The 25,219-nt window shown below is 44.2% G+C and overlaps 1 protein-coding gene across 4 annotated transcripts in view; it reads right to left on the reverse strand.

The window, feature by feature from the left end:
- Positions 1–25,219, reverse strand: part of LOC123352989 — an 86,474-nt gene that overhangs the window by 11,873 nt on the left and 49,382 nt on the right. For all 4 annotated transcript variants that reach the window (XM_044993625.1, XM_044993623.1, XM_044993626.1 and 1 more), the window contains 6 exons: positions 23,850–24,028; positions 22,905–23,070; positions 14,170–14,331; positions 13,160–13,323; positions 8,339–8,520; positions 977–1,034 (listed from right to left, as the gene is read on the reverse strand). In XM_044993625.1, the coding sequence (XP_044849560.1) occupies positions 977–1,034; positions 8,339–8,520; positions 13,160–13,323; positions 14,170–14,331; positions 22,905–23,070; positions 23,850–24,028 (911 nt within the window). The remainder of the gene's footprint in view (positions 1–976; positions 1,035–8,338; positions 8,521–13,159; positions 13,324–14,169; positions 14,332–22,904; positions 23,071–23,849; positions 24,029–25,219) is intronic.

A 25,219-nucleotide genomic window follows, 5' to 3' on the forward strand; every position in this document is an offset into this window, starting at 1 on the left:
ACATCAAAAAAATTACTCTGTGCAGATAAATTAATATTAGTAAAGTACTATAAAATACTGGGTATTATTGTTTACAAAAGTGCCACTTCAAAATGACTAATTGGCCAGGCTGTTAGCAGTTTTAATAACTTTTATGTCAAACAAATATAAGTTAGGAGGAAAATAAATTGCAAAATACATCTCCTGCCAGAAAGATCTTCATAGGCATATCCAATGAAAAAAATTGATGGAAATGGATATTGGCCCAACACCAGATATACAGGCAGTTGCATAGCCACAATAACAGCTTGCAGCAGAGACACCCAAGAGGTCATATAAAAGACAAGAAAGCAAAGCATTCCGTTGACATTGGGCCCAGCAAATGCCAGCTGCTGGATTACATCATATGGCAAAATAAAATCAATTCTGCCAGCTATGGCAGGACCCAGTGCCCACAGGGATCATGTGCACATGCAATCACTATACAGGGGTGTGCCTAGAAAATAAACACACAGTATGTGCATTTAGGTCCCAATTCTCCACTGCTTTGCATCTTGTGTATTTTGAATTAACTGCACATGTGAACTCTGTGAACTAATGAACTTGGGTAAATAAACTGGTACTTTTCTCTTTGGTATCTCCAGGAACCATTAAGGGGAATGGATTAGGGAAACTTTGGTTAACCGAACCACCATCATTTTCAGTTAGCTCAGATAGTTGCCATTACATTGGAATCCTATTTTGCATGAAAGGAAGTTTGAAGTTGTATAAGAGTAGCAAGAAGTTTAAAGAGAGCATCTAAACAATCCTTACTCTCGTATTTTAACTCATATGAGCTAGGCAAATTGTGTGAATAAAGGTTTATGTGAACAGTTCCATGTCCATCATTAGTATATCAGTCTTTCCCTTTCATGAGTATTAAAATTCACTACGTTTCCCCTCTCTTTCCAGTTTGTCAGAAGGAAAAAAAAATCTCATCTTCATCCAGAATACTTACTGCACTTGGAGAACCCTGAAACAACGGAGCACTGTGCACACCACTCCTCACATAGTCTCTGCAAAGGAAGCAAGGACAAAAAATGGACAAAACAGGCCATATTTGTTTCTCCCTCACAATTTTACTATTAATAGAGTCCCTAGTACTGCATATGTAGAACTGAAGTGTAATTAGATGATAACTGAAGAGATTTTGTGTTTCTGAGATAATCTATTTATAGTAAACTCGAAGGCAGAAGGCTGAAGTGTTTATTAATCTAGGATATTAAAGGTTATAAAGTTAGCAGGCGGTACCTTCAAGTTATTACTATTATGCTAAGATATCTATTGATTAAATATTTTTGAGACATATTGGTAAGTGGGGTTTCCCTTCTGTCAACTAGATGAAATGAGAAATCGAGGCACTTATGATTATTGCGATTGAGTGGTGAGATCAAAAATTAGTTGTCAAAGTTAGTGAAAACTACCACGCAGTTGGGAGTCGGAAACTGTACATTTCTCTGCTCTTGGCTGGGAGCAATCAATTTCAGATGATGTTATTAAGAAGTTTAAGCACTGAGATCAGTAAGTCTGGAGTCCTAATCCTGGCTCCAAGACTGCAACTGTCTCTGGCCTTGGGTAAGTTACCCCACATCTTTTTTTCTCATCTGTTAAATGGAGACAATATCTCACATGGGTGCTATGTGGACTAATTAGAAAAGTTTGTAAAGGGCTTTGAACATGGACTGTGACATACAATATTAAGAAAATAAGTAATATTGTTATTCCATGCAATTCTTGATTCTTGCCTTTGAACACTACAATTAAAAGAGTCAGGAAGGATATGTTTTTGAGTCAAAATTTCAAGTAGCTTCCATTCTGAGGATTATTCAGTTCTGACTCATCTGCGTTACTTAAAGGGTAACAAATAAAATAAGATGTGCTTGTAACTGGAGCTGAGCACAAAATAGATTTTTCAGTTTGGAGTAGAACTGAACAATCTCCCCTCCCTCCCAAAAATACTGTTTGATGCAAACTGAAATGAATTGCTTCAAAATATTTTGTCAAACCAAAAATTTTTCAACTGAAACATTTCTGGTTGATTCAAAATGATTTTTTATTTTAATTCCACCGTTTTCAAGTGGATAGATTCTTCAGTTATAGACAACTAGTCTCAACCCTGAATGTTCAGTTCTCTCTCTTGGTTTCCCTGCTTCTGGACCCACCTGCAATACCAAATATCACTGTGATGAGCTAAAGAGCCAACTTCACTATATACCCAACTACATTTTTCTTTCCTTAACTACTCTAAAGACTTTTCGCTTGGTACAGCACTTCAAGGATTTAGAATTCACCACTGTTAGGATTTATATACCAAACAGCTGTGCCAAGAATTCACAGGAATCAAACTGCAGTTCCATGAGCAGCATAATCCGTTAACTTGTCCTCGGGTATTTACAATTACATAGCTTTACAAACTGCAATGCAGTCCACTCCATTTAAGCTGCATTTTTCTGCTATTTTAAAAGTATCACTTTCCCAGGCACGTGAGAACGGGAAACAAATTCAGCTCTGGCGTAAGTGAGCACAACTGACGTTAGTCACCAAGAGACCACTTATGTCAAGGCTAAATTTGGTCCTGAGAGATCTGCAAAAAATGGGGTGAAAGGGAAAAAAGGAGGAGTACTTTGTATCAATCAACAGTATCCCCTCTAGGTAATTAAGGATAGACTCCAAAAGGGAATCCCATCCACTCTTCACTCACAAAGATGATGGATGCTGTGACATTAACTAACAACAATGGGAGAATACACAGTGCTTCAAAAGGGTTGTGGAAAACACACGCAGGGGAGGGCGGGGGGAGTGTTACATGATAGATCTCTGGGACAGACAAAGCTCTGCAGCTCAACACCAGCCTGTGTTACAGTATGGCAATAAAAGAAACAGGGTTTTATAAATTTGAAATATATAAAATATGATGTTTGTAAATTAATTTAGGTGATCCACCTATGGCTGTGGGTTTAGAGGGTTCCTAATCAGGCTCTGGAAGCTAAGAGCAAAGACCTTAGCACTTAGTCTTGTAAAGGCTTTCTACGTAATTAATAGAAGCAGTGGTGAAGCTAGTAGGAGGGCAGGGGTGACTGCCCCCCTGGCCATCTATAGGTGTACATATTGCGCCTTTTCAAGCCAATAGGTATAATGGACCTGTCACCTCTTCCCCAGCTCCACTCCTGCTCAAAATCTGGCTTTGCTACCGAATGGAAAACAATCATATAAATGTAGGAGTGTAAGGGACCTCGAGATGTCATCCAGTCCAATCCCCTGCACTGAGGCAGGACTAAGTGTTATCTAGACCAACCCTGACAGGTGTTTGTCCAACATCTATTAAAACCCTCCAATAATGGGGATTCCACAACCTCCTTTGGAAGCCCATTGCAAGGCTTAAGTACCCATATAGTAAGAAAGTTTTTCCTAATGTCTACCATAAATCTCCCTTACTGCAATTTAAGCCCATTGCTTCTTGTCTTGTCCTCACTGGCTAATGAGAACAATTTATTACCCTCCTCTTTATAACATATTTACATACTTGAAGACTATTATCATGTCACCCCTAAGTCTTCTCTTCTCCAGAGTAAACAAACCCAATGTTTTCAATCTTTCCTCACAGGTCATGTTTTCTAGACCTTTAATCATTTTTGTTGCTTTCCTCTTGACTTTCTCCAATTTGTCCACATCTTTCCCGAGACGTGGTACCCAGAACTGGACTCAACACTCCATTTGAGGCCTTATCAGTGCTAAGTGGAGTGGAAGAATTACTACTTATGTCTTGCTTATAACACTCCTGCTAATCCATCCCAGAATGATGTCTGCTTTATCAATATTACATTGACGACTCATATGTAGTTTGTGATCCACTATAACATCAGATCCTTTTCTGCAGTATTCCTTCTTAGTCAGTCATTGCCAATCTTGTATTTGTGCTATTGATTATTCCTTCCTAAGGGTAGTACTTTGCATTTGTCCTTATTGAATTTCATCCTATTTATTTCAGATCATTTCTCCAGTTTGTCAAGGTCATTTTGAATTCTAATCCAGTCTTTGAAAGTGCATGCAATCTCTCTGAGACTGGTATCATCTGCAAACTTTATAAGTTTACTCTCTATGCCATTATTCAAATAATTTATGGAGATATTGAATAGAACTGGACCCAGAACAGATCTCTGCAAGACCCCACTTGATATGTCCTTCCAGCTAGACTGTGAGCCATTGATGACCACTCTCTGAGTATGGTTTTCCAACCAGTTGTGCACTCAACTTATTTAAGGTTCATCTAGGCTATATTTCCTAGTTTGTTTATGAGACAGTATAAAAAACCTTACTAAATTCAAGATATATCACATCTACTGTTTCTCCACTATCCATAAGACTTTTTACCCTCTCAAAGACGTCTGTTAGGTTGGTTTGATGTGATTTTTTTCTTGACAAATCCATGTTAACTCCTATGTATCACCTTATTATCTTCTAGGTGCTTACAAACTGATTGCTTGATTATTTGCTCCATTATCTTTCTGGGTACTGAAGTGACACTGACTGTTCTATAAGTCCCTGGGTTGTCCTTATTCCCCTTTTTATAGATAAGTGCTATATTTGCTCTTTTCCAGTCCTCTGGGATCTTTCCCGTCTTCCACAAATTCTCAGACATAATTGCTAATGGCTCAAAGATCTCTTCAGCCATTTCTTTAAGTATTCTAGGATGTATTTTATTAGACACTGATAACTTGAAGACATCTAACTCATCTAAGTAATTCTTAACTTGTTCTTTCCCTATTTTAGCCTCAGATCCTACTCCATTTACACTGATGTTCACTACATTAGTTGTCCGATCATGGCTAACCTTTTTGGTGAAAAACTGTAACAAAAGAGGCATTTAACACTTTGGCCATTGCCGAATGACGACAGCAATTTCCAAAGCTGTTGCTTTTTAATTCCCGGGTTTATATATTCTCTCCAAATGAAACAAGCAACTGATTTAACTTTCTAATATTAAATCTCTAGACAGCATGCTATTCGGACAGTTTATGCAGATATCTTTACCCTCTGGAAAACCAAAGGTTAAGAAAAATTGCTTTTATTTTTGCGGCACATTTTAAGTCTCAAGCTAACTACATTAAAAAAATCTAACTCTATTACTTTGTATTTGACATTTTGTTACTAGATTGGTAATAGGAAATTACCAAATAAAATTAGTATTTTACTTGGTAATTTTCTTCTGTGGTTCTTGGCTAATATGAAAGACGGTGATCATCAAATTTATTCAAGTTTTCCTGTCAACAACATCATTAACCAAATCCCTCAATTTCAAAGTAAATAAAAGCATCTGGGTTTCTAGCACAGCACGACTGACTTGCATATTTAAGCCTCATATATAGATGAATTTCCACTGGACCAGATTTGCATATTAATGAAGGACTAATTGCTCTTTGCAGTCAATTTTATGCAAATTAATTTACTACTCTTTGTACATGTTTCATAATGTTTGGAAAGATCCAAAAAAATCCAAAACTTAATAAAAAAGCACAAATATTTGACAACCAAAAGAAAGAAAGAAAATCACAATTACAGCAGACAGCTTTATATTAAAGTTTTATATAATTAATCTTTTATATTGTTGGTTCATTTTAACTTTTCCCGCAAAGAAACACACATTTCATAGGATAACTTCAGCCTTCCTCCCTGCCTTTCTTTTCAGCCCCGCAAAATGTAACAGCTTGTGACTACCCATTACAACATCTTGCTTCCAGCTGGAAGGATGATGAACCAACTCTAATGCTGAGTTTAAAAAAAAAAATTGGTTTGGAGGTGGTGGCTGTTTTAACCTGCTAAACAGAAATGTCTTTCTTCTCTAGCTTCTTCTTGCTACAGGCCCGTTACAAGAATCCAATATATGACCTTGAAGAATCCAACAGCATATTTTAGATGCAGATTTCTCTCCAAGAAAAATGGGAATAAATATTGAACAAACATAAAAGGAATAAAGCTAGGTACTGAAGTATTATGCAATATCAAGACGAAGACCTAGCTTCATATTCTCATTCAGTTTCTCACTCTTCAAGATGAAATACAGTATGTTGGGGGATGAAGGGAGCCACATAGGGAAAAAGAAAAGAATTGTTGAGTAGGGAAAGCTAAAATGGTGAAAGAGATAGAGGAATAGTATGAAGCAAAGGGAAAGAAGGTATATAAAGACTGGAGTAGAAGAGGAATGGAAATGGAGACTGAGTTTGAAGGAGGGCAACATTTAGTGTGCGCATGCAGAGATAGGTTGAAAGAGGAAAGTGAAGAGCTAGAAGCAGAGATCAAGGTGAGAAAAAGAAATAAAAAGACAAAAAATACAGAACCTCCCAAAAAACTAGAAGAACAAAACAAAGAAAGCAAGAAATAAAGTGGGAATAGGAAACAGGATAGAAGACACTTTAAAAAGACAGTGATAAGACACGTGCCTTGTTTTTAATTCTGAAAATGGGGAGAACAGTAGGAAGGGAATGGGGGGAAAAGAACATGTACTTGTATTCATACACATCCTGGCTCCAGTGATGATGTCCCTATCTTAGTTGTAAAGACTAATCACCTTAACATTTGTACACATCATAAAATTGCCTGAAGTGTTTAGTTTTAATATGCAGAGGACTAGGATCAGAATTAAAACTTTGCTTGACTACAGTCTTTCATTTGCCCAAACACCACAATTCTCTCTCTCACACACACACATACACACACACACACACACACTCACTCTTTGTTTTCAGGATGTACACAGAAGAAAATAATTTTTATAAGAAAAATGCAAAACCTTATGGCATCAGTTCAAGAGAACTAACTTGAGCCATTTCAAGAAATGGGTAAGTATTCAAAAGGAGTAGTTTAGGGGATCCCATAACCTTGTTTGCCTCAGGCAAACACTAGGGTTGTAATTGTGTTTTGCACTATACTCTCTCAAATTTTTCAGTTTCATCTGGGAAGTACCATAATTCTATCATCAGATGACCTTTAGGAATAGACGTTGGATATAAAGCAGTGGCATTCTGAGCTCCAAACAGTAGCCGCCAGATCAATAAAGTACCTCTTTTGCTCTCTCGATAACTTGTTTATTGCTCAAAAGTGGATGTTTTGATCATCTGTATAGATACCCAGTAGTCTTTCTACCAAAAACAGAGTCGGGGTTCATGCTTTCCTGAAACTTATAAGCTGCTCTGCAACTTACTAAAGATATTTTCACTTCTGTAACAAAGGTAGTCTGAATATACAGAATGGTTGGTTATGCATACCAAATGCATAAAAAAATCAATGATGAGGAATTATTTTAAAAGAGCTTTCTATGAAGGAAGCTTTTGGGTCTATACAAATGTCATTCACTGCAAAGTTACAGAATACACATTCATACTTTAGAATCTCATTATTCAGCATTGGTTTAAGTGCTCCAAAGAGGATATGGACATGCTGTGCTCTACACAACTCTCACTCTGAAATACTCTTCAAATGGATCTCAAGGTTAGGGTCTCCTGCAGCTAGCTCATATATTACCAACTTAATTTAGAAAGGGGCAGATTCACTAGACAATGTGACTTTGAACTTAATCAATGTAATTTCAGTTTTAAAATCTACATCTAGTTATTAATGTTTTCTTATCACAGAAGTCCAATATTCTGCAATTTTAATATTTTTTAAAATCCACTAATTTAGATATTTAGGGTTTTTTCCCCTGTCATTGGATAGAAGTGCTGACAAACAATATAACCATCTCACTGAAAATCTGAAGAGTTTAAGTTGAAATGTAAGCTTCATGAGAGGCTAATGGAGAGCAGGAATTCTACAATGCCATTGCAGAAACACAAAGGACCAGATCAATGATTTCTGTGTGGGAACTTTAATTCCTCTAGAGGTTGTGAAATTTCTCCCTTCTTCAGCAACAACATAAATTAAGAAAGTTAAGTGGGTTTGGGTTTACCAAGGTCAGTGCTGGTATGGCAACTCAGAACACCCAGTGAGATAATATTACTCTCATTTTGCAAATAGAGAACTCAGGCATAAAGAGTATATGACTTGTCCAAGGCCCCACAGGCAGACAGTGGCAGAGCTGGGCATTGAATCCATATCGCCAGAGTCCTATTCTAGTGCCTCAACCACAAGATCATCTTTCTTCCCTGTCATTTTCCCTCACAAAACATTTGTGTGAAGTTCTCAAGCATGAAAAAACACCCCATATGCAGCTCTTGTCACCATCAAGCTCTGAAGATGTTTGCAGGTCCAACGAAAATATGTTAAACTTTAGACTACTGGCATATATTTCATAACGATAGATAGCAGTATATATTTTTCACTTTACCTGTCAAAGAGTGGAACAGCAGTCCAGCCTAACTGTGATTGTGTATTAAGCTCCAGGATCTGACCAGGGTGAGATATTACTTTTCCTGGTCTCTGTCCACTTGGATCCGGAACATAAATAGCATTCAGGCCAAATATTTGAATTAAAAGCACACTATGATGATCAAGATAAGGGTGTAACACCTAGAACAAAATACAGAATTTTTAAGAGAGAGGCCTAATTTAACAAAAACAAAAAAAACTGAATCAAAGAAAACTAAAGATAGAATAAAGCAATATGAAAAGGAGAAATGTCTCAAGAAGTTCCACCCAAAAAGATTACACTTCACTGAACTCTTCTTTAGAGGTTTGGGTGTCTGCTTCTAATCACTGAGTAAAGTTAACATGACCAGATTTAATTAGCTCTTTGACAGTACAATTTAGATGTATCCATTACCAGTGATGGATGTCACAGGAGGAAAACTGAATCCAAAAAGAAAAATATATTTTTACCAACCAAACACACAAATGGAAAAACCATGGGGAGCTGATAGTACATGAATATTCTTCTGTGAAGATGCATAAACATCGGTACAGAATGTATATGAGAAATGTTATTAAGTGTCTACTGAAAACTTCTTTCTGCATTGTTAATAAAACAAATTTACTGAACAATAACAAAAAAAGCACCCTCCAAAACTTCCATGCCACAAATGTGACTACTTCTCAACACTGTACTTTGAATTAATGGATGAAATCATCCAGCTTGTCACTTTAAACTTGCTATTGGACAGTGAGAAATTACTAATTCTTAACAACCAAAAGAGCTAAAAGATGCCTCCTCACCACTTCATGAAATCACCACGACTTAGCTAACTCCTGTGAGGCAACTGATCGAGATTTTGCCCCTTAACTTGAAAGACAGTTCTCAGCAGTTAAGTGTACGTTAATAGGTATTTCTCTGCAGAACAGATGGTTTTAAGTTTCATGGGTATCATTAATATTAAGATCTGTGCAGTGTATTTTAGAAGAGAGTTCTCAATTGTTAACACTCAACATAACACTGAACTAGTGGAATTTGATCATATAGGGAGGTTTAGAATATATAAAGAAGTTGGGGAGAGGTTTTTCATATTTTGGCTTATAACTTTTTGTAGTGAAAAACAGTATTGTTCTAATTCTGAAATATACTGCTAATCATGCTGTGAAAGGTTATTACTATAGTTATAAAATCCATTCCTGAAGGCCAGTTTTATTTTTTTCCCAGTAAAGTGAAAGTTCAAATGCCCTTTAAAATAAGCAATTCAGTACAAACCAATGCATCCACTATTGATTTATTTTATTCATAAAGTAATAATTACCTGGTAAAATTCAGTAAACTTCTAATTAAACTGAATGAACTTAAATAAATAAAAAAGGACAATGAATGCAAATATAGCATGATTAAACAACAATAATTTGTGAGAAAAAGGCACACAACTTTCAATTCCATTTTACTCTGAATCATATATTGAACAAAAACAGGCTTTTGAATTGTTTAAAAGAAAGCTGTATCCATTTTGCTCTTTGCAATGTCTGGGAGTCCATAAGGGAAGGTGAATTATCATTTAACTAAACTGTATTTGAAAGTAAAGTTTTTGATTCAGAGCTGCATTTTTGAGCCCTCTCCTGGCAATGCCAGCAATCTCAGAATGCAATGCCAGAGACTGTAACTCAGTTTTAGTCTAGTTTTATTGTTAAACTAATTTTAAAGAAAAACTTTGCTGTTTAATATTTAAACTGTATAATTATTCCTTTAACACGATGCCCGGAGACAGTGAAAACAATGAGTTTCAGCTGTACCGGTTGGTCTAGATTGTACAGAACCTGCACAGAAGCACATCACAACTGCTGTGTACTGTGGAAGCAATTTCCACAGCAAATCTCTAAAGGGAGGAAACGTACGTTTCTCCCACAAACGTGGGTGAGGCCAGTGGATCCATGGAACTCAAATCCCATTAAATGAGGGAGCCACGAACTATATCCATTACCCCTGTTCAGTCCCTAACAGCAGTTGGCCTTGGTATGGGTATATGCTAGTGCCTTGGTCCTGAAACACAGACAAAAGGATTACTTTCCTCAGTCCTGTTGTGTTGCAGTGCAGATTCAAGCGAAGAAAACCTTTCCAACCAGCCCTTTGCTCACTTGGCAACTAGACACTAGAGAGATAGCTGGGTGCACAATAACTGCTTTGACAGATTTCCAAGGATTAGGCCTATCATTTTGAAACAAATATTCCATTTGTGAAAAATCAATATTTAGCTCCAGTTGGGGGGGGGAGGGGCAGATTCTTTCAAAAACTGGATCTCAGGAATCTAGTGTAAATTGTAATTGCTACTGTTAATTTGTGCCAGTCATGTTAGAAGACTTTAGGAATATGAAGATATCTCCTTATTACTAGAGTAGATATACTAGACTGCTAAATGTAAGAAGGAAGAATTCTGAACTGTAGAAGAGAAAATCCTCATACATTTGAGGAAAAGAGGAGCCAAATTATGACGTTTTTCTCCACTTAGAATGCAAACCTTTTGTTGTATTTACTCAAGGTGGATACAATGTCCACATATGAGGTATGATGTCGAAGTAAAGAGAATGTAAAATGAACTAAATTGTGTCTCTGAAATCCAATGGAGCATTGGAGTGGTGTGAACAGTGACTGCGGAGAAAGGCATTATGCCTGTGTAAGCCGTAATGCTTCCAGGCACAAAGGAGGAAATATATTTAGCAACAGAACTTGCTATATACATCTCTTTAAAAGGTGCAGCATGTGCTTACTCCCTTTCCGGTGCACTAGCTGGCATGCAAGGGGCAAGACCTTGTTGATCCAGAGTTTGTAATGATGTCAATAGTACTAGCTGGATCCCCAATACTTTTGCTCATGAAGCACAAACAGCTGCATTATGGGTATGTAACATTTGGGCGCTCTTGGAAGGGAGAAAGAGTTTCTGTGCACCTCCTCCTACAAGTCAACCACAGAGGAGCAGTAATAATTTCACTCTCTATTTTCTAATGGGTTAACTGTTGGCTTACAGAAATTAAATGATATCAAGCATATTGATGTATTGCATTCAATTATTTTCTTATATTGTAAATATATATTACATACAAAAAACTACATGAAAAGAACATTAAGATTGCAAGCCAAGAACTCAAAAGTTAGGAACTGCCTGTACAAACATAATTTGATCACCTTGTGCATATTAATTATGAGACAGCCTTTAATTACATGCTCACATACTATTTTTTCCCACAGAACCTCCTGCCCATTCAGTGCACAGGATGTGCCTACTCTGACAATGAATCAGGTTTGAGTAGTGAAGGAGACAGTTGTGTGAGGGACCCTTGCCTCATTTGTTGCAGAAGTTGGAAGGTGTGTAGAAAATGAGGCAGGGGATTACAGGAAGAGATAGGATAGTCACATGATTAACGCACTTGAGTGCTGTCCTGGATAAATGTATTCTATCCATTCCTCTGCCACAGAATTCCTATGTGATAGTAGGCAGGTCACTTAAACCAAACTTATCAATAACTGGTCACTAATTGTGTGTTCCTCATTTTCTGGGTGTCCAACTTGAGACTGGGGCTGGAATGAAGAGAAAGTCCCTCTTTGCCCTTGTAGGCCAGGGATGGCACATGTATAGTCCAGTCATATGCACAATCTGGTCAGAAATAGGAGATATGGAGGGCTGGAGCATGCTCAATGAGGATGGAATCTTCTGAGATTTTAGCTGCTAAACTCTAAGTCTCTATCGAGCAGGTGCACACTGAGAAATCAGGGTCTTACAATGGGAAGTGTCTGGCAACCTTAACAATAGGCCATGCTACCAGCCCCGTCTATAATGCTATTAAAAACTCCATAAAATGAAAAGAAACATTAAAAATTAGTGTGTTAACTCCTGTTGAGCACAAATCGCATATTGATTTGTAGCTACAGAGTACTGGAAAGAGCACTCACTTTTAGTAACAAGCCCTTACTTAGAGTACAAAATTTATTTTGATAATAAAGAACATATATGTCCTAATGCAAATGGAGACAGATCTAATTCATCAAGCCACTGGGAAACTGGTCACTAGATGAAAATAAGACTGCTTTATCATTCCCTGTACCATGGTGGCTACCACCCAAGCAACCACTCCTGGTCAGGAGTGCATCTGCAGTGCCATGCTCTGTTTTCCCCTTCTTCAGGTCTCCTTAAACTTCACACAATCGCTCTCATTCGAATCACAACCCTGCCTGGGGTCAGGTTTCTTTATTTACAAAATTCCAAGAAGAAACATTCACAGAACAAATCTTCCACCCAGCCTTAAGCAGTGCACAGCCCCTCCTCACTGAGGTGCTGTTTCACTTGGGTCTTCTTCTCCAGACCCAATACCCTTCTTCAGGGACCACTGCAGGAGACCTTCTCTCCCTGCAGCTTCTCTCCACAGTTCCTCTTCTAGCTTTTTCTTCACTGAGCGCCCTCTGACCCTTTAGAGTCCCCTTAATTGGTTCAGCTAGGAGCACCTGTTCTGGCACAGGGGAGCTGGACCTATTTTTAATCACAGGGGCCAGTCATCTTGTGACACTCCTTATGAATATTATATATTAATTGCTCAATCAAATTTCAAGTGCCAGATAACAGCTGGCATGGAAGCTGAACCATACCTATACAGTTTGGGTTTATCAGCTTAGCTATTACCCTTAGACCTCACAGAAGTTTGTTTTTTCATTATTTAAAAGACAAAAAATATCTGTAAATATCCTTCTCTCTCTTGATATAGACCATTCGTGGGGAGGAAATGCAAAGAGGTAGTTATTACATACCACAGATGGATCAGTCCACCGTGGTGATCTCTGTAGACTTGTAAAATCAAGTTGGTTTGTTAGAAATTTTTCTTCTCCTGCCCATTGTTGAGGTAACTCAGGCAAATGCATGCTTGCAGCTCCCTTAAGGACTCTGGCTAACACATTTACATAATATCCACCAGCTGCATAAAAAAATAGGCAGCACAGAAGATTAATTTGTACATATTTATGACTAGGCATCTAAAATACCAAGAAGTACAACCGTATTGCTACTTATAACTTTTACATTAAGTCAGATAGATTGTCAATGAGACAAACTGGTCTTTTTGGGGCAAATCCTGTCCACTTAGCAAAGTCCAAATAATAAAGTGGTATGTTGAGGACTACAGTGGAGGTTGAGGGGCAGGAATGGTGCTTCCTCAGGCAGTTGAGAGAAATGGCCTATGGATCAATAAAACCGCAGATTCATTGGTCTCATCAAAAGAGAAAAACCCTGTCTGCTGGGAATCTGAGAGCCCCTGTGGAGCGCAACTCTGTCACATGCTGATGGTGCAGGTTCTCTGTGCTGGCTTCCAGAATCCACCCAATGGAGCAGAACCACCTGATTCCCTTGGACTACTGAGGGCTGATAGGATTTGCCCCTTCATGCTCAGGTGCATGGATTTTATGTTCCTGGTCTGTGAAAATCATTGTTGATGGGAATAAGAACGCCCAAAATCATAACTATTTTTAAAACACAAATGACATTTCTCTCTCCCTCCAATCATACTATTAATTAGCCATACTATTTTATTTTACTTTAGTATTCTACTTTATTTTATTACTATACATTGTTCAGAGGTACTTGCAATAAAGACATTTCACAAACTACCTGTGCAAACTTATAGATCCTGCAAAAAAATCACAAGCACATTTACCATCATGGGGAATTTTGGTCATAGTGAAAAGTTTTGTTTTGTTTTAAATAGCATTGCTTATTAAAATAAATAAAATACAAATAATAATAATCTTTGAGTATTTGTAATCACCTTTAAGTCCAAAGGCTTGCTTGATCTTTATCCGGATGCCTGCTTCTTGCCGATAGCGGACTGCATGATGTATATTGATATATTTTGGAAAGTGTTCTGGTCGTGAATGTCTTTTTTCATCCAATCTTTCCACATACCAGGCTTCCAAATGATCAAGTGTAACTGCAGAAACAACATTGACATCTTATATATAATTTGGCAATTGATTAAATGCCTTTTTTGATAATATCTTTTGAACAAAAATTGCTCAATTCTGCATTTTGATGCTTAAATCAGCACTTACACATCCAAAATAACCGTTTTAAACATTTAAGTTCCACACCATGTATCCAAATATAAAGCAAAAGGTATGTCTAGACTGCAGGCTTCACGTGTCATCAGATGCATTTTTGCCCATACCTCCCTATTCTCCACACTCACGTCATCTAATTCAGTGATACTCACATTGAGGCTCGGGAGCTGCAAGTGTCTCTTTAATTTGTCTCCTGCAACTCTCTGCAGCGCATGATATTAAAAAAGACGGTTACTCACCATAGTAACTGTTGTTCTTCGAGATGTGTTGCTCCTATCCATTCCAGTTAGGTGTGCGCGCTGCGCGTGCACGGCTTCTCCGGAACATTTTTACCCTAGCAACTCCGGCGGGCCGGCTGGCGCCCCCTGGAGTGGCACCGCTATGGCGCCTGTTATATACTCCAGCCGGCCCGTCCGCTCCTCAGTTCCTTCTTGCCGGCTACTCCGACAGTGGGGAAGGAGGGCGGGTCTGGAATGGATAGGAGCAACACATCTCGAAGAACAACAGTTACTACGGTGAGTAACCGTCTTTTCTTCTTCGAGTGATTGCTCCTATGCATTCCAGTTAGGTGATTCCCAAGCCTTACCTAGGCGGTGGGGTCGGAGTGAGACGTGGCGGAGTGTAATACCGCAGAGCCGAAGGCTGCGTCGTCTCTTGACTGCTGCACCAATGCGTAGTGGGAGGCGAAGGTGTGGACAGAAGACCAGGTGGCCGCTCTACAGATGTCCTGGATGGGGACATGGGCCAGGAAGGCGGCCGACGAGGCTTGTGCTCTCGTGGAGTGAGCGGTGAGGCGGCATGTGGTGGCACGCGAGCAAGCTCGTAGCATGTTCGGATGCATTGCGTAACCCAGGAGGAAATCCGTTGTGAGGAGACCGGCTCGCCCTTCATGCGGTCGGCGACTGCTACAAAGAGTTGGGGCGAGCGCCAGAAGGGCTTCGTCCGCTCGATGTAGAACGCGAGGGCCCTGCGGACGTCGAGGGTGTGAAGCTGCTGCTCCCGAGGCGAGGCATGCGGCTTCGGGAAGAAGACCGGGAGGAAGTTCTCCTGGTTGAGGTGGAAGGCCGACACCACCTTAGGGAGGAAGGCCGGATGTGGTCAAAGCTGCACCTTGTCCCCGTGGAAGACGGTGTACGGTGGACCCACCGTTAGAGCACGGAGCTCAGAGACTCGTCTCGCCGATGTAATGGCGATGAGGAAGGCAGTCTTCCAGGAGAGGTAGAGCAGGGAGCACGTGGCCAAGGGCTCGAAGGGGGGACCCATCAGCTTGGCCAGCACGAGGTTCAAATCCCAGGTCGGGGCAGGACGCCGCACCGGCGGGTACAAGCGGTCGAGGCCTTTAAGGAAGCGGGAAACCATCTGGTTGGAAAAGATGGACCGACCTTCCACGGATGGACGAAAGGCGGACACTGCTGCCAGGTGAACTCTCAAGGAGGAGACCGCAAGACCTTGCTCCTTAAGGTACCAGAGGTAGTCCAGGATGGTAGGGACAGGGACCACGAACGGATTGAGGCCTCGCTGGTCACACCAGAGCGCAAACCGCTTCCATTTCGCCAGATAGGTGGAGCGAGTGGAAGGCTTTCTGCTCTCCTGCAGGACTTGCTGCACGGCCGCCGAACAGTCCCTCTCTGCGTGGGTCAACCACGCAGGTACCAGGCTGTAAGATGGAGGGACTGCAGGTTCGGATGGCGGAGTCTGCCGAAGTCCTGGGTGATGAGGTCCGGCCACAACGGAAGGGGGATGGGATCTCGAACGGAGAGCTCGAGCAGCAGGGTGTACCAATGTTGCCTCGGCCAGGCCGGAGCCACCAGTATGACGGTGGCGCGATCCCTCCGAAGCTTCTGGAGCACTCGGTGTACGAGCGGGAACGGAGGGAAGGCGTAGAGGAGGTGAGTCTTCCAGGAATACAGGAAGGCGTCCGACAGGGAGCCCGGCGAGTGAGCCCGGAACGAGCAGAACAGGTGGCACTTCCTGTTCTCCTTGGACGCGAATAGGTCTACTTGGGGAAACCCACACCTCTGGAAGACTGTGTGCACGACGTCGGGACGGAGAGACCACTCGTGGGAGAGGAACGACCTGCTGAGATGGTTGGCCAGCGTATTCTGCACTCCCGGAAGAAAGGATACTTCCAGGTGAATGGAGTGGGTCACGCAGAAGTCCCACAGGAGCATCGCTTCCTTGCAGAGGGGGGAGGAGCGGGCTCCGCCCTGCTTGTTCACGTAGAACATCGCTGTTGTATTGTCCGTGAACACTGTCACACAGCGGCCTTGCAGGTGGGAGCGGAAGGTGTGACAGGCGAAGCGGATCGCTCGCAGCTCGCGTACATTGATGTGGAGAGCGAGCTCCTGGGGCGACCAGAGGCCTTGGGTGTGAAGGTCGCCCAGGTGAGCTCCCCAACCGAGCGCCGAGGCGTCCGTGGTCAACGTGACGGACGGGCGAGGAGAGTGGAACGGGACTCCGGCACACACGACCTCCGGGTCGAGCCACCAGCAGAGGGACTCGAGGGTCGGCTTGGTGACGGTGACCACCATGTCGATGGGGTCGCGATTCGGGCGGTACACTGACGCAAGCCAAGATTGGAACGGGCGGAGGTGGAGTCGGGCGTACGCGGTAACGTACGTACACGATGCCATGTGGCCCAAGAGGCGGAGGCATGACCGCACCGTCGTGGTCGGGAAGTTGCCGAGGTCCCGGATGAGGGAGACCATTGTCAGGTGCCGAGAATGCGGTAGGCAGGCGCGGCCCAACGAGGAGTCGAGAACCGCTCCAATGAACTCCACCCGCTGTGATGGAATCAAGGTGGACTTCTCGGCATTGATAAGCAGGCCGAGGCATCGAAAGAGGGATAGTATGTCTGCCAACTGACTCATTACCCGCTGTTGGGACTGTCCGCGAATTAGCCAGTCGTCGAGATACGGGTAGACGTGTACCTGACGACGGCGGAGGGCTGCGGCTACCACCGCCATGCATTTGGTAAACACCCTCGGTGCGGTGGAGAGTCCGAATGGTAACACAGCGAACTGGTAGTGTGCGTTGTTGACCACAAACCGGAGGTAACGCCGATGAGGAGGATAGATCGCGACATGGAAGTAGGCGTCTTTCATGTCGAGGGCGGCAAACCAATCTCCCGGATCCAGAGAGGGAATGATGGTCCCCAGGGTGACCATGCGAAACTTGGGCTTGAGCAGGTATTTGTTCAGCTCGCGAAGGTCCAGGATAGGACGCAGCCCTCCTTTCGCTTTGGGGATGAGAAAATATCGGGAATAGAATCCCCTGCCCCGCCTGTCTTGAGGCACTGCCTCTATGGCACCCACGCTCAACAGAGTCTGGACCTCTTGTAAGAGGAATTGCTCGTGAGAGGGGTCCCTGAAGAGGGACAGGGAGGGTGGGTGGGAAGGTGGGGGCGAAACAAATTGAAGGCGGTATCCCGACTGGACTGTTCGAAGCACCCAGTTGTCCGTTGTTATTTGGGACCACGCCGAAAAGAAATGGGAGAGGCGGTTGCAAAACAAATGGGGATGATCCGATGGGGAGAGTGATGGGCCGTCCTCGGGCGTCCCATCAAAAGGCCTGCTTGGACCCCTGAGGGCCCTTGGAGGAGGCCTGGCCCTGGTTCCGTCTGTTACCAGACGGACGGCGGCGATTTTGGGCCGGACGCCTGGGAGTATACGGACGGTAACGCTGTTGCGGGAAGGACCGGGACGGTTGCTGCCGGAAGGACCTGCGCTGCGGAGCCGGCGTGTGCATGCCAAGGGTGTGGATGGCGATGCACCCGTCTTTTAGGGTCTGAATACGGGAATCGGTCTTTTCCGAAAAGAGACCCTGTGCTTCAAACGGCACGTCCTGCAGCGTGTACTGCACCTCCGGTGGCAGAGTGGAGGATTGCAGCCAGGAGATGCGCCGCATCGTCACTCCTGAGGCTATTGTTCGAGCACCCGAGTCCGCTGCGTCAAGGGCGGCCGTGATGGAAGACCGAGAAGACTTCTTCCCTTCGTCCAGCATCGCTGAGAACTCCTGGCGGGCGGTTGTCGGCAGGAGCTCTGTAAATTTCGCCAGGGATGTCATGATGTCGTAGACATACCTGGCGAGGAGGACCATTTGGTTGGCGATGCGCATCTGCAGGCCGCCCGCCGAGTAGACCTTGCGGCCTAGCAGGTCCATGCGCCGAGCGTCCTTGGATGTAGGCGCGGGGGCAGGTTGACCATGTCTTTCGCGGTCGTTGACAGATTGGATGACCAACGAATCCGGGGTCGGGTGAGTGTAAAGGTACTCATAGCCTGTGGGGGGGACTGAGTATTTACGTTCGACCCCTCGGGCCTTGGGAGGGATGGACGCGGGCGTTTGCCATAGTGTGGTGGCGTTCTTTTGGATCGTTTTGACAAACGGCAATGCCACGCGCACGGGAGTGTCTGCGCCAACCACATTGGTAATTGGGTCCTCATCCTCCTGGACCTCCGCGACCGGGAGATCCATGGCCGTCGCCACCCGGCAAAGTAGGTCCTGGTGGGCCTTTAGGTCAATGGGCGGCGGATCCTTAGCTGAAGCCCCGGCCACCGCCTCGTCCGGAGATGATGATGAGGACAAGGCCTGCACAATAACGTCCGTCGCAGGGGCTGCTGACTGTGCCTCGGTCGGGTCGGGCTGCACGGAGGACTGGCGGTCCTGTGGCATGGAGGACTCGCGTGGAGGTGACGGGGGCGGGCGGCTAACCGTCGCCTCGGGGACTCTGCGCTCGGATCCCGAGTCTTTTGGGGGAAACGGTACGCCCTGCATTTCGTACTGGGCCCAGGGAACCCAGTAGCCCCACTGTTGAGCCCCCTGAGGTTGGGCGTGCGGGGTCGGTGGCAGTAGCCCGTTGCTGTCAGCGCCGGAAGCTACGGATGCAGGGCGGGATGGCCAAGGAGGTGCTGAGGCGGTGCCGGATTGAACCGCCGACGGCTGTGGCCTATCCTCAGATGGCACCGAGGAACGGTGTCTGTCCGCACGGTGCCGGGACAGTGGCCGGGACCATCGGTCACCGCGGTGCCGGGAGCTCGACCGGTACCGGGAGCTCGACCGGGAGCCGGATCTGCGGTGCCGGCAGCAGCTGCGGGAGTCTCGGTGCCGAGAATGGTGCCGGGACGGAGACCTCCGGCGGTGCCGACGCGACGGCGATCGGGACCTGGATCGGTGCCGGGAGTACGGGCGAACGGTACCGCGACGGCGAGCGGTGCCGAGATCGGGAGCGGCGGGATGGCGACCTGCGTCGGGACCGGGAGCGTGACCGGGAGCATCGTCCGTGCTGTCGGTCCGGGGAGGGCGGCCGGATCATCATCGCCGGCTTCCCTGCCGACGCGACAGCCCGCACCGGCGGTGCCAGGGGCCGGAGGCTCGGTGCCTCTATGAGCTGAATCAGCTCTCGTGCGGAGGAGTATGCCTCCGGTATCGACCGGAGTCTTGGCTCAACCGCGGACGGTGCCGGGGAGCGTGGCGGTGCCGGACTCGACGGCCCTTGCGGCGCCGGAGTCAACGGCTCGGCGTCTGCCTTGCGCACGGCCACTGCGGGAGTCGCGGGTGGCACAATCATCTTGGCTGAGTCCTCAGCTCGAGACTTAGCGATTGCCTTCGCTAGCTTGCGCTTTCTAGCAGGTGAGAGCGGGCGGTGCTGGGTCTTCGGTGCCGCCGGCTGAGGCTGCGGGGCCGCGGTGCCGGAGCGGCTCGGGGCCGCCGGTGCGCTCTGCACCGATGAGGCTCTCGGTGCCGGCTCGGCTGGTGCCGTGGGCTGGAGCGACGCCTCCATAAGGAGCTGCTTAAGTCTAAAGTCCCGCTCCTTACGCGTTCTCGGCTTGAAGGCGGAACAGATCGCACACTTGTCCGTCCGGTGACTTTCGCCGAGGCAACGAAGGCAGGCGTCGTGTGGGTCTCCAACCGGCATAGGCCTCTGGCAAATAGCGCAGGGCTTAAAGCCCGGTGCCTTGGGCATGAGCCCGCACCGGGGGAGGAAAGGGAGGGGAAACCCCCCTAACCTTAACTCTAAAACCTAAGTAACTAACTATAACAACTATCTATACTAACTATAAACGAACTATATATACAAACGAGAGTAGCGAGAGCTAGGGTTGTGGAGGGCAAGAGCACTCCACAGTTCCAACTGGCCGTCACGGGCGGTAAGAAGGAACTGAGGAGCGGACGGGCCGGCTGGAGTATATAACAGGCGCCATAGCGGCGCCACTCCAGGGGGCGCCAGCCGGCCCGCCGGAGTTGCTAGGGTAAAAATGTTCCGGAGAAGACGTGCACGCGCGGCCCGCACACCTAACTGGAATGCATAGGAGCAATCACTCGAAGAAGAACACTCTGTGATTTAATTATTAATCAGTCTAAGTTATCAACCAATCAGGATGGTTCTACTATGTTATTAACCAATTATAGAATAGTAGGTCAGTCATTTTGCTGTGAGAATAATAGAAGAATAAGACAATAAGTGCACCTGTGATGGGATGGGGCACTTTCTTGTGTCTGTACCAAACCTATAAGCCAGAGTGTCTTGAGACCACTCCATGCCTTTTAGCCTCACAGATGTTGTACAGGGCATAGCAGGCCACAGTCATACAGATGGCATTGGCCATAATGGCACCCACATGGTTTTGTAGGCACCACCACCTTGCCTTCAGGCTGCCAAATGCACACTCCACCACCATCCTGCAACTGCTAAGAGTGTGACAAACTTCTCTGCCAGGCCCTCTGAGGTCAGAATATGGTTTCATGAACCATAGCAGGAGCGGACAGATCTCTCAGAATAGGAGTGGGCATCAACACCCAACTGATGATAATGTTATTAGGAGGAGATAAGGTCACTTCTTCTCTAAGCAAGTAAATGCCAGATGATCTCAGCAATCTGGCACGATGCGCCTTGACATACTTCCTATGCTGGTGTTTCTGAATCCGCCTCTGTGGTTGATCAGGACCTGTGGAAACTGGGAGTAGTACCTTTTCGGCTGACATACTCATTGGCTCCTGCTGGTGGGCAATGGGGTTTGGGCAGTGGCGGCTCCAGGCACCAGCGCTCCAAGCGCATGCCTGGGGTGGCAAGCCGCGGGGGGGGCCCTGCCAGTCCCTGCGAGGGTGGCAGTCAGGCAGCCTTCGGCAGCTTGCCTGCGGGAGGTCCACCGGTCCCGTGGATTCGGTGGCAATTCAGCGGCAGGTACGCCGAAGCCGCAGGACTGGTGGATCTCCTGTAGGCAAGCCGCCGAATCCATGGGACTGGGGACTTCCAGCGGGCGCGCCGCCGAATCTGTGGGACCTGACGGGAGACCTCTTGCAGGCATGCCGCCGAAGGCAGCCTGCCTGCCGTGCTTGGGGCGGCAAAAAAGCTAGAGTTGCCCCTGGGTTTGGGGACCCTACTTTCTGCAAGAGAGCTATTATTTCAAGCACATTTCTTATGTCTGTCACCTGTGGGTAAACCACAGAGTTAACGGCTTCACAAACCTCCACTGCCACTGTTGGTCATCTCAGGTCTGCATGACATGGTGGTCTCACCATGCTGTGCTAGCTGTCCTGCACCAGTCTATACATGAAAAATATGCAACAACTGCAGTATTCAACAGTCCGTAGAGTCTTCCATGAATGAACCCCACTCCGAGTCCTGCCACCTTTTGCATCTCAGACAGTGCTCCTGAAATGCCATCCAGTGTCAACACTGGGTCTGGAGCATGTCTCTGCAGATTGGACTTGGGGAGGTGCTTGTGCTTGGCCAAGCTCATATGCATTCAAACTAGGACACAGGTACATGCTGCAGTGTATACATAGCCCAAGAGACTTAAATTAGGAACTCTTAGGCTATGTCTAAACCATGGATCTTACAGCGGCACATCTCATGAACGGTAGCTACGTTGGCGGGAGAGCGTCTTCCACTGACATAGTGCTGTCCACACTAGCACTTTTGTCGGAGAAACTTATGTTGGTCAGGGGAGTGTTTTTTTCACACCCATGACCGACAAAAATTTTGCCAACAAAAGTGCTAGTGTAGACAAAGCCTTACTATTTTAACGGATAGATGTTAAATTAAGATTAAATGTAAGTGTGACATTAATCAAAGCAGGATTATTTTAAATTCAACCTTGCCCATGCATCCCTTAGGTACTGTCCATGAATAATAATATTTCCACATGAAACTACTATTGTTGAGTGCTTCCTAAGCAATTAGGAACAATACATTGATTAGTTACAAATACACATATTACTCAGTAAAAACAGTATGCCAAATCTGCTCTCAGATACCTATATACCCTTTAGTATTGGATTCATGGGAGCTGCATGTGAGGGTCTGAGGACAGATTTGGCTCAGTGTTAATAAATGACAAAGAGATGTTAGATATATAAGTAATCATATTGTATTATGGTTTGTAAAACAAATAATAGCAGGAAGAACATTTGTGAATTCGGTACCAATAATTTTTTTTCATACCTTTGCTTTGTTCTTTGTCAATTAAATGCATTCCCATGTCTTGTACAAGTTTTGGGAAGCTGTTGTCCTTTTGAAAGCTGGATATAATCTCTAGCTCTGAATTACTGGGCTTAGCATCATTTGAGAAGTAATATCCCATCGAGTAGCTTGGTGCAGGCACTGAAAACTGTAAAAAACACTGTCAAACTACAGGGTTCTGGAATAAGATATTGGGATGACTCAGGAGAAATTAAACAGCTGCAATCAGCAATGATATCTCAACAGCTGCAAATCTTTGTCCACATAAATAAAAATAAATTTACTATAAGCAAAACCATACACAGCAAAGAGTCTCGATTTTGGAATTCACCCGGCTCTCAGCACTTGGATGTAGAGCCCTGCCTTCCCAGAATCTCTTTTTTCCGTCTCTCACAAACCCCTCTAACAGCCCCTCCCCTGAGCATCTATGAAAATTGAGGTGAAGGTGAAGATGGAGTTAGTCCCTTGTGTATTAGGTACTTATTAGTGCACTTACACTCTGTCACATCTAGGTACAGTACATTTCAGTCCCAAAGCCTGTGATTTCAAGCAGTTATGCAACTCCCTTGCCTACACTAGGATGTAAAAGCATGATTTTAGCATGTAGTAATAAAAATATTTTAAAAGTCTATTGTAGACAAGGCCCAGTGCTTCTGACACATGCTTCTCTGATCAAGTTAAAGACTAGGGCACCTCTAAGGCTCCTCCTTCGGATCTAACTCAACTAATTTAGCAAATGTTAAAAAGGCTGTGCCTTGTCTACATTAGACTTTTAAAATGTATTTATTAGCGCACATTAGCCAACAGGAGTTAATATCACACCTTTCCATTCTGATCTATATAAAGCATATAGGACTGATTTCCACAGTCCAGCATGCATTTCAAGCAGACAGAGTAACTATTATGGCTGAAACTCTATATACTTGCCTGAGTGTGTGGTAACAATCGAAGTAGTATAGTGCAGCAGGGAATGACTGGATACTGATTTAATGCAGATGGTGTAAAAGCTGCTGGTTCCTTCGTTGGCATCCCTCCTCTCAGTCTTAATTGAAATCCTCCGACATTTAGCTTCCCATCATCATTAAACACACGTATCACAGAGTTTCCTATAAACATAAAGCAGAGGAAAAACTACAGAGAACTAGGGAGCACTAAAGCTTTTACAGGGCATTTGTTTGTTTTGAGTGTGTGATTTTTCCTCTTAAACGTTTCCAATATTTCCCTTAACAACTGAATGGATGAAGACTAGGTTCATGGAGAAACTACACAAGTGCCGCATTTAGAAACACCCTGATTATACAAAAGTGGGTCTGACTTTTCATAGGATGTTGTAAAAGATGCCTCCGACAAGGCCAGGTCTCAGGATCTCTATCACTTCTTTCATGTATAAAAGCTGCTGTGACTCCTTTGCCCCCTACTTATCTCCTATGTCTCCATGTCATATGCTATCTTCCCCTACTTACAGGGGCAGTAACTGCAGGAACTCTCCTGCATTTTTAATATTATAAATGTTTAGAAAATACCTAGATTTGTTTTGTTATTAGTGTTCCTTTAATTGTTAGGTCTGAATACATTTTCTTCTTTCACTAAAATATGTAAATAATTAGGGCAAAAACAATGAATGTAGTTTATGCACTGTAATGCACAAATTCTATAGACAGGATTTTATATGGCCAGATGCTGCTGCCGTGACTCACTGTGAGTACTACCATACTCAAGAAGATCCTTATTAAATTGCTGTTTAATTTAAAACAAAAAAAAAGATCTGTCTTCCCTCCCACCCCACCCCACCCCACCCCCAAAGTGACCTACAAAATATATATTGTTTTATGTCATCTTTTGGCCAGCGCAGTCGAGAAAATAAAAAATATGTCACTATCTTCTCAGATAGTCTCTGTCTCATTTGTCATAGTTATGGCATTCTGATGGAGGATCCTGTCTATATGCTCAAGTGGAGAATGTAAGAATATAATTTCTAAAGCACTAATGTAATTACAAGAGAGTTAAGGCTGAAAGGGTGTTTTGATAGGGTCCAACTAACATGCAAAACCAATGGTACATTTTCTTTACAAAACTTCCATATATTTAAATTAAAAAGTTAGAATGCCTGGAAGTGAACAGTTAAAGGTATTTTTTAATGTTGATGTTCACACATATTCTTCCAAATTAACAGTAATTGAAAGGTTATATTATACTGTATCCACATGAATCTATTCTATTCTATCAGGCTTGCAATGTGAAACTAACTTCAATCATATGCAACTATTACTTCTCCAAAATGAATGTTAGGAATAAGA

Source organism: Mauremys mutica, chromosome 19 (assembly GCF_020497125.1).
Source record: "Mauremys mutica isolate MM-2020 ecotype Southern chromosome 19, ASM2049712v1, whole genome shotgun sequence".
Classification (NCBI taxonomy): domain Eukaryota; kingdom Metazoa; phylum Chordata; order Testudines; family Geoemydidae; genus Mauremys; species Mauremys mutica.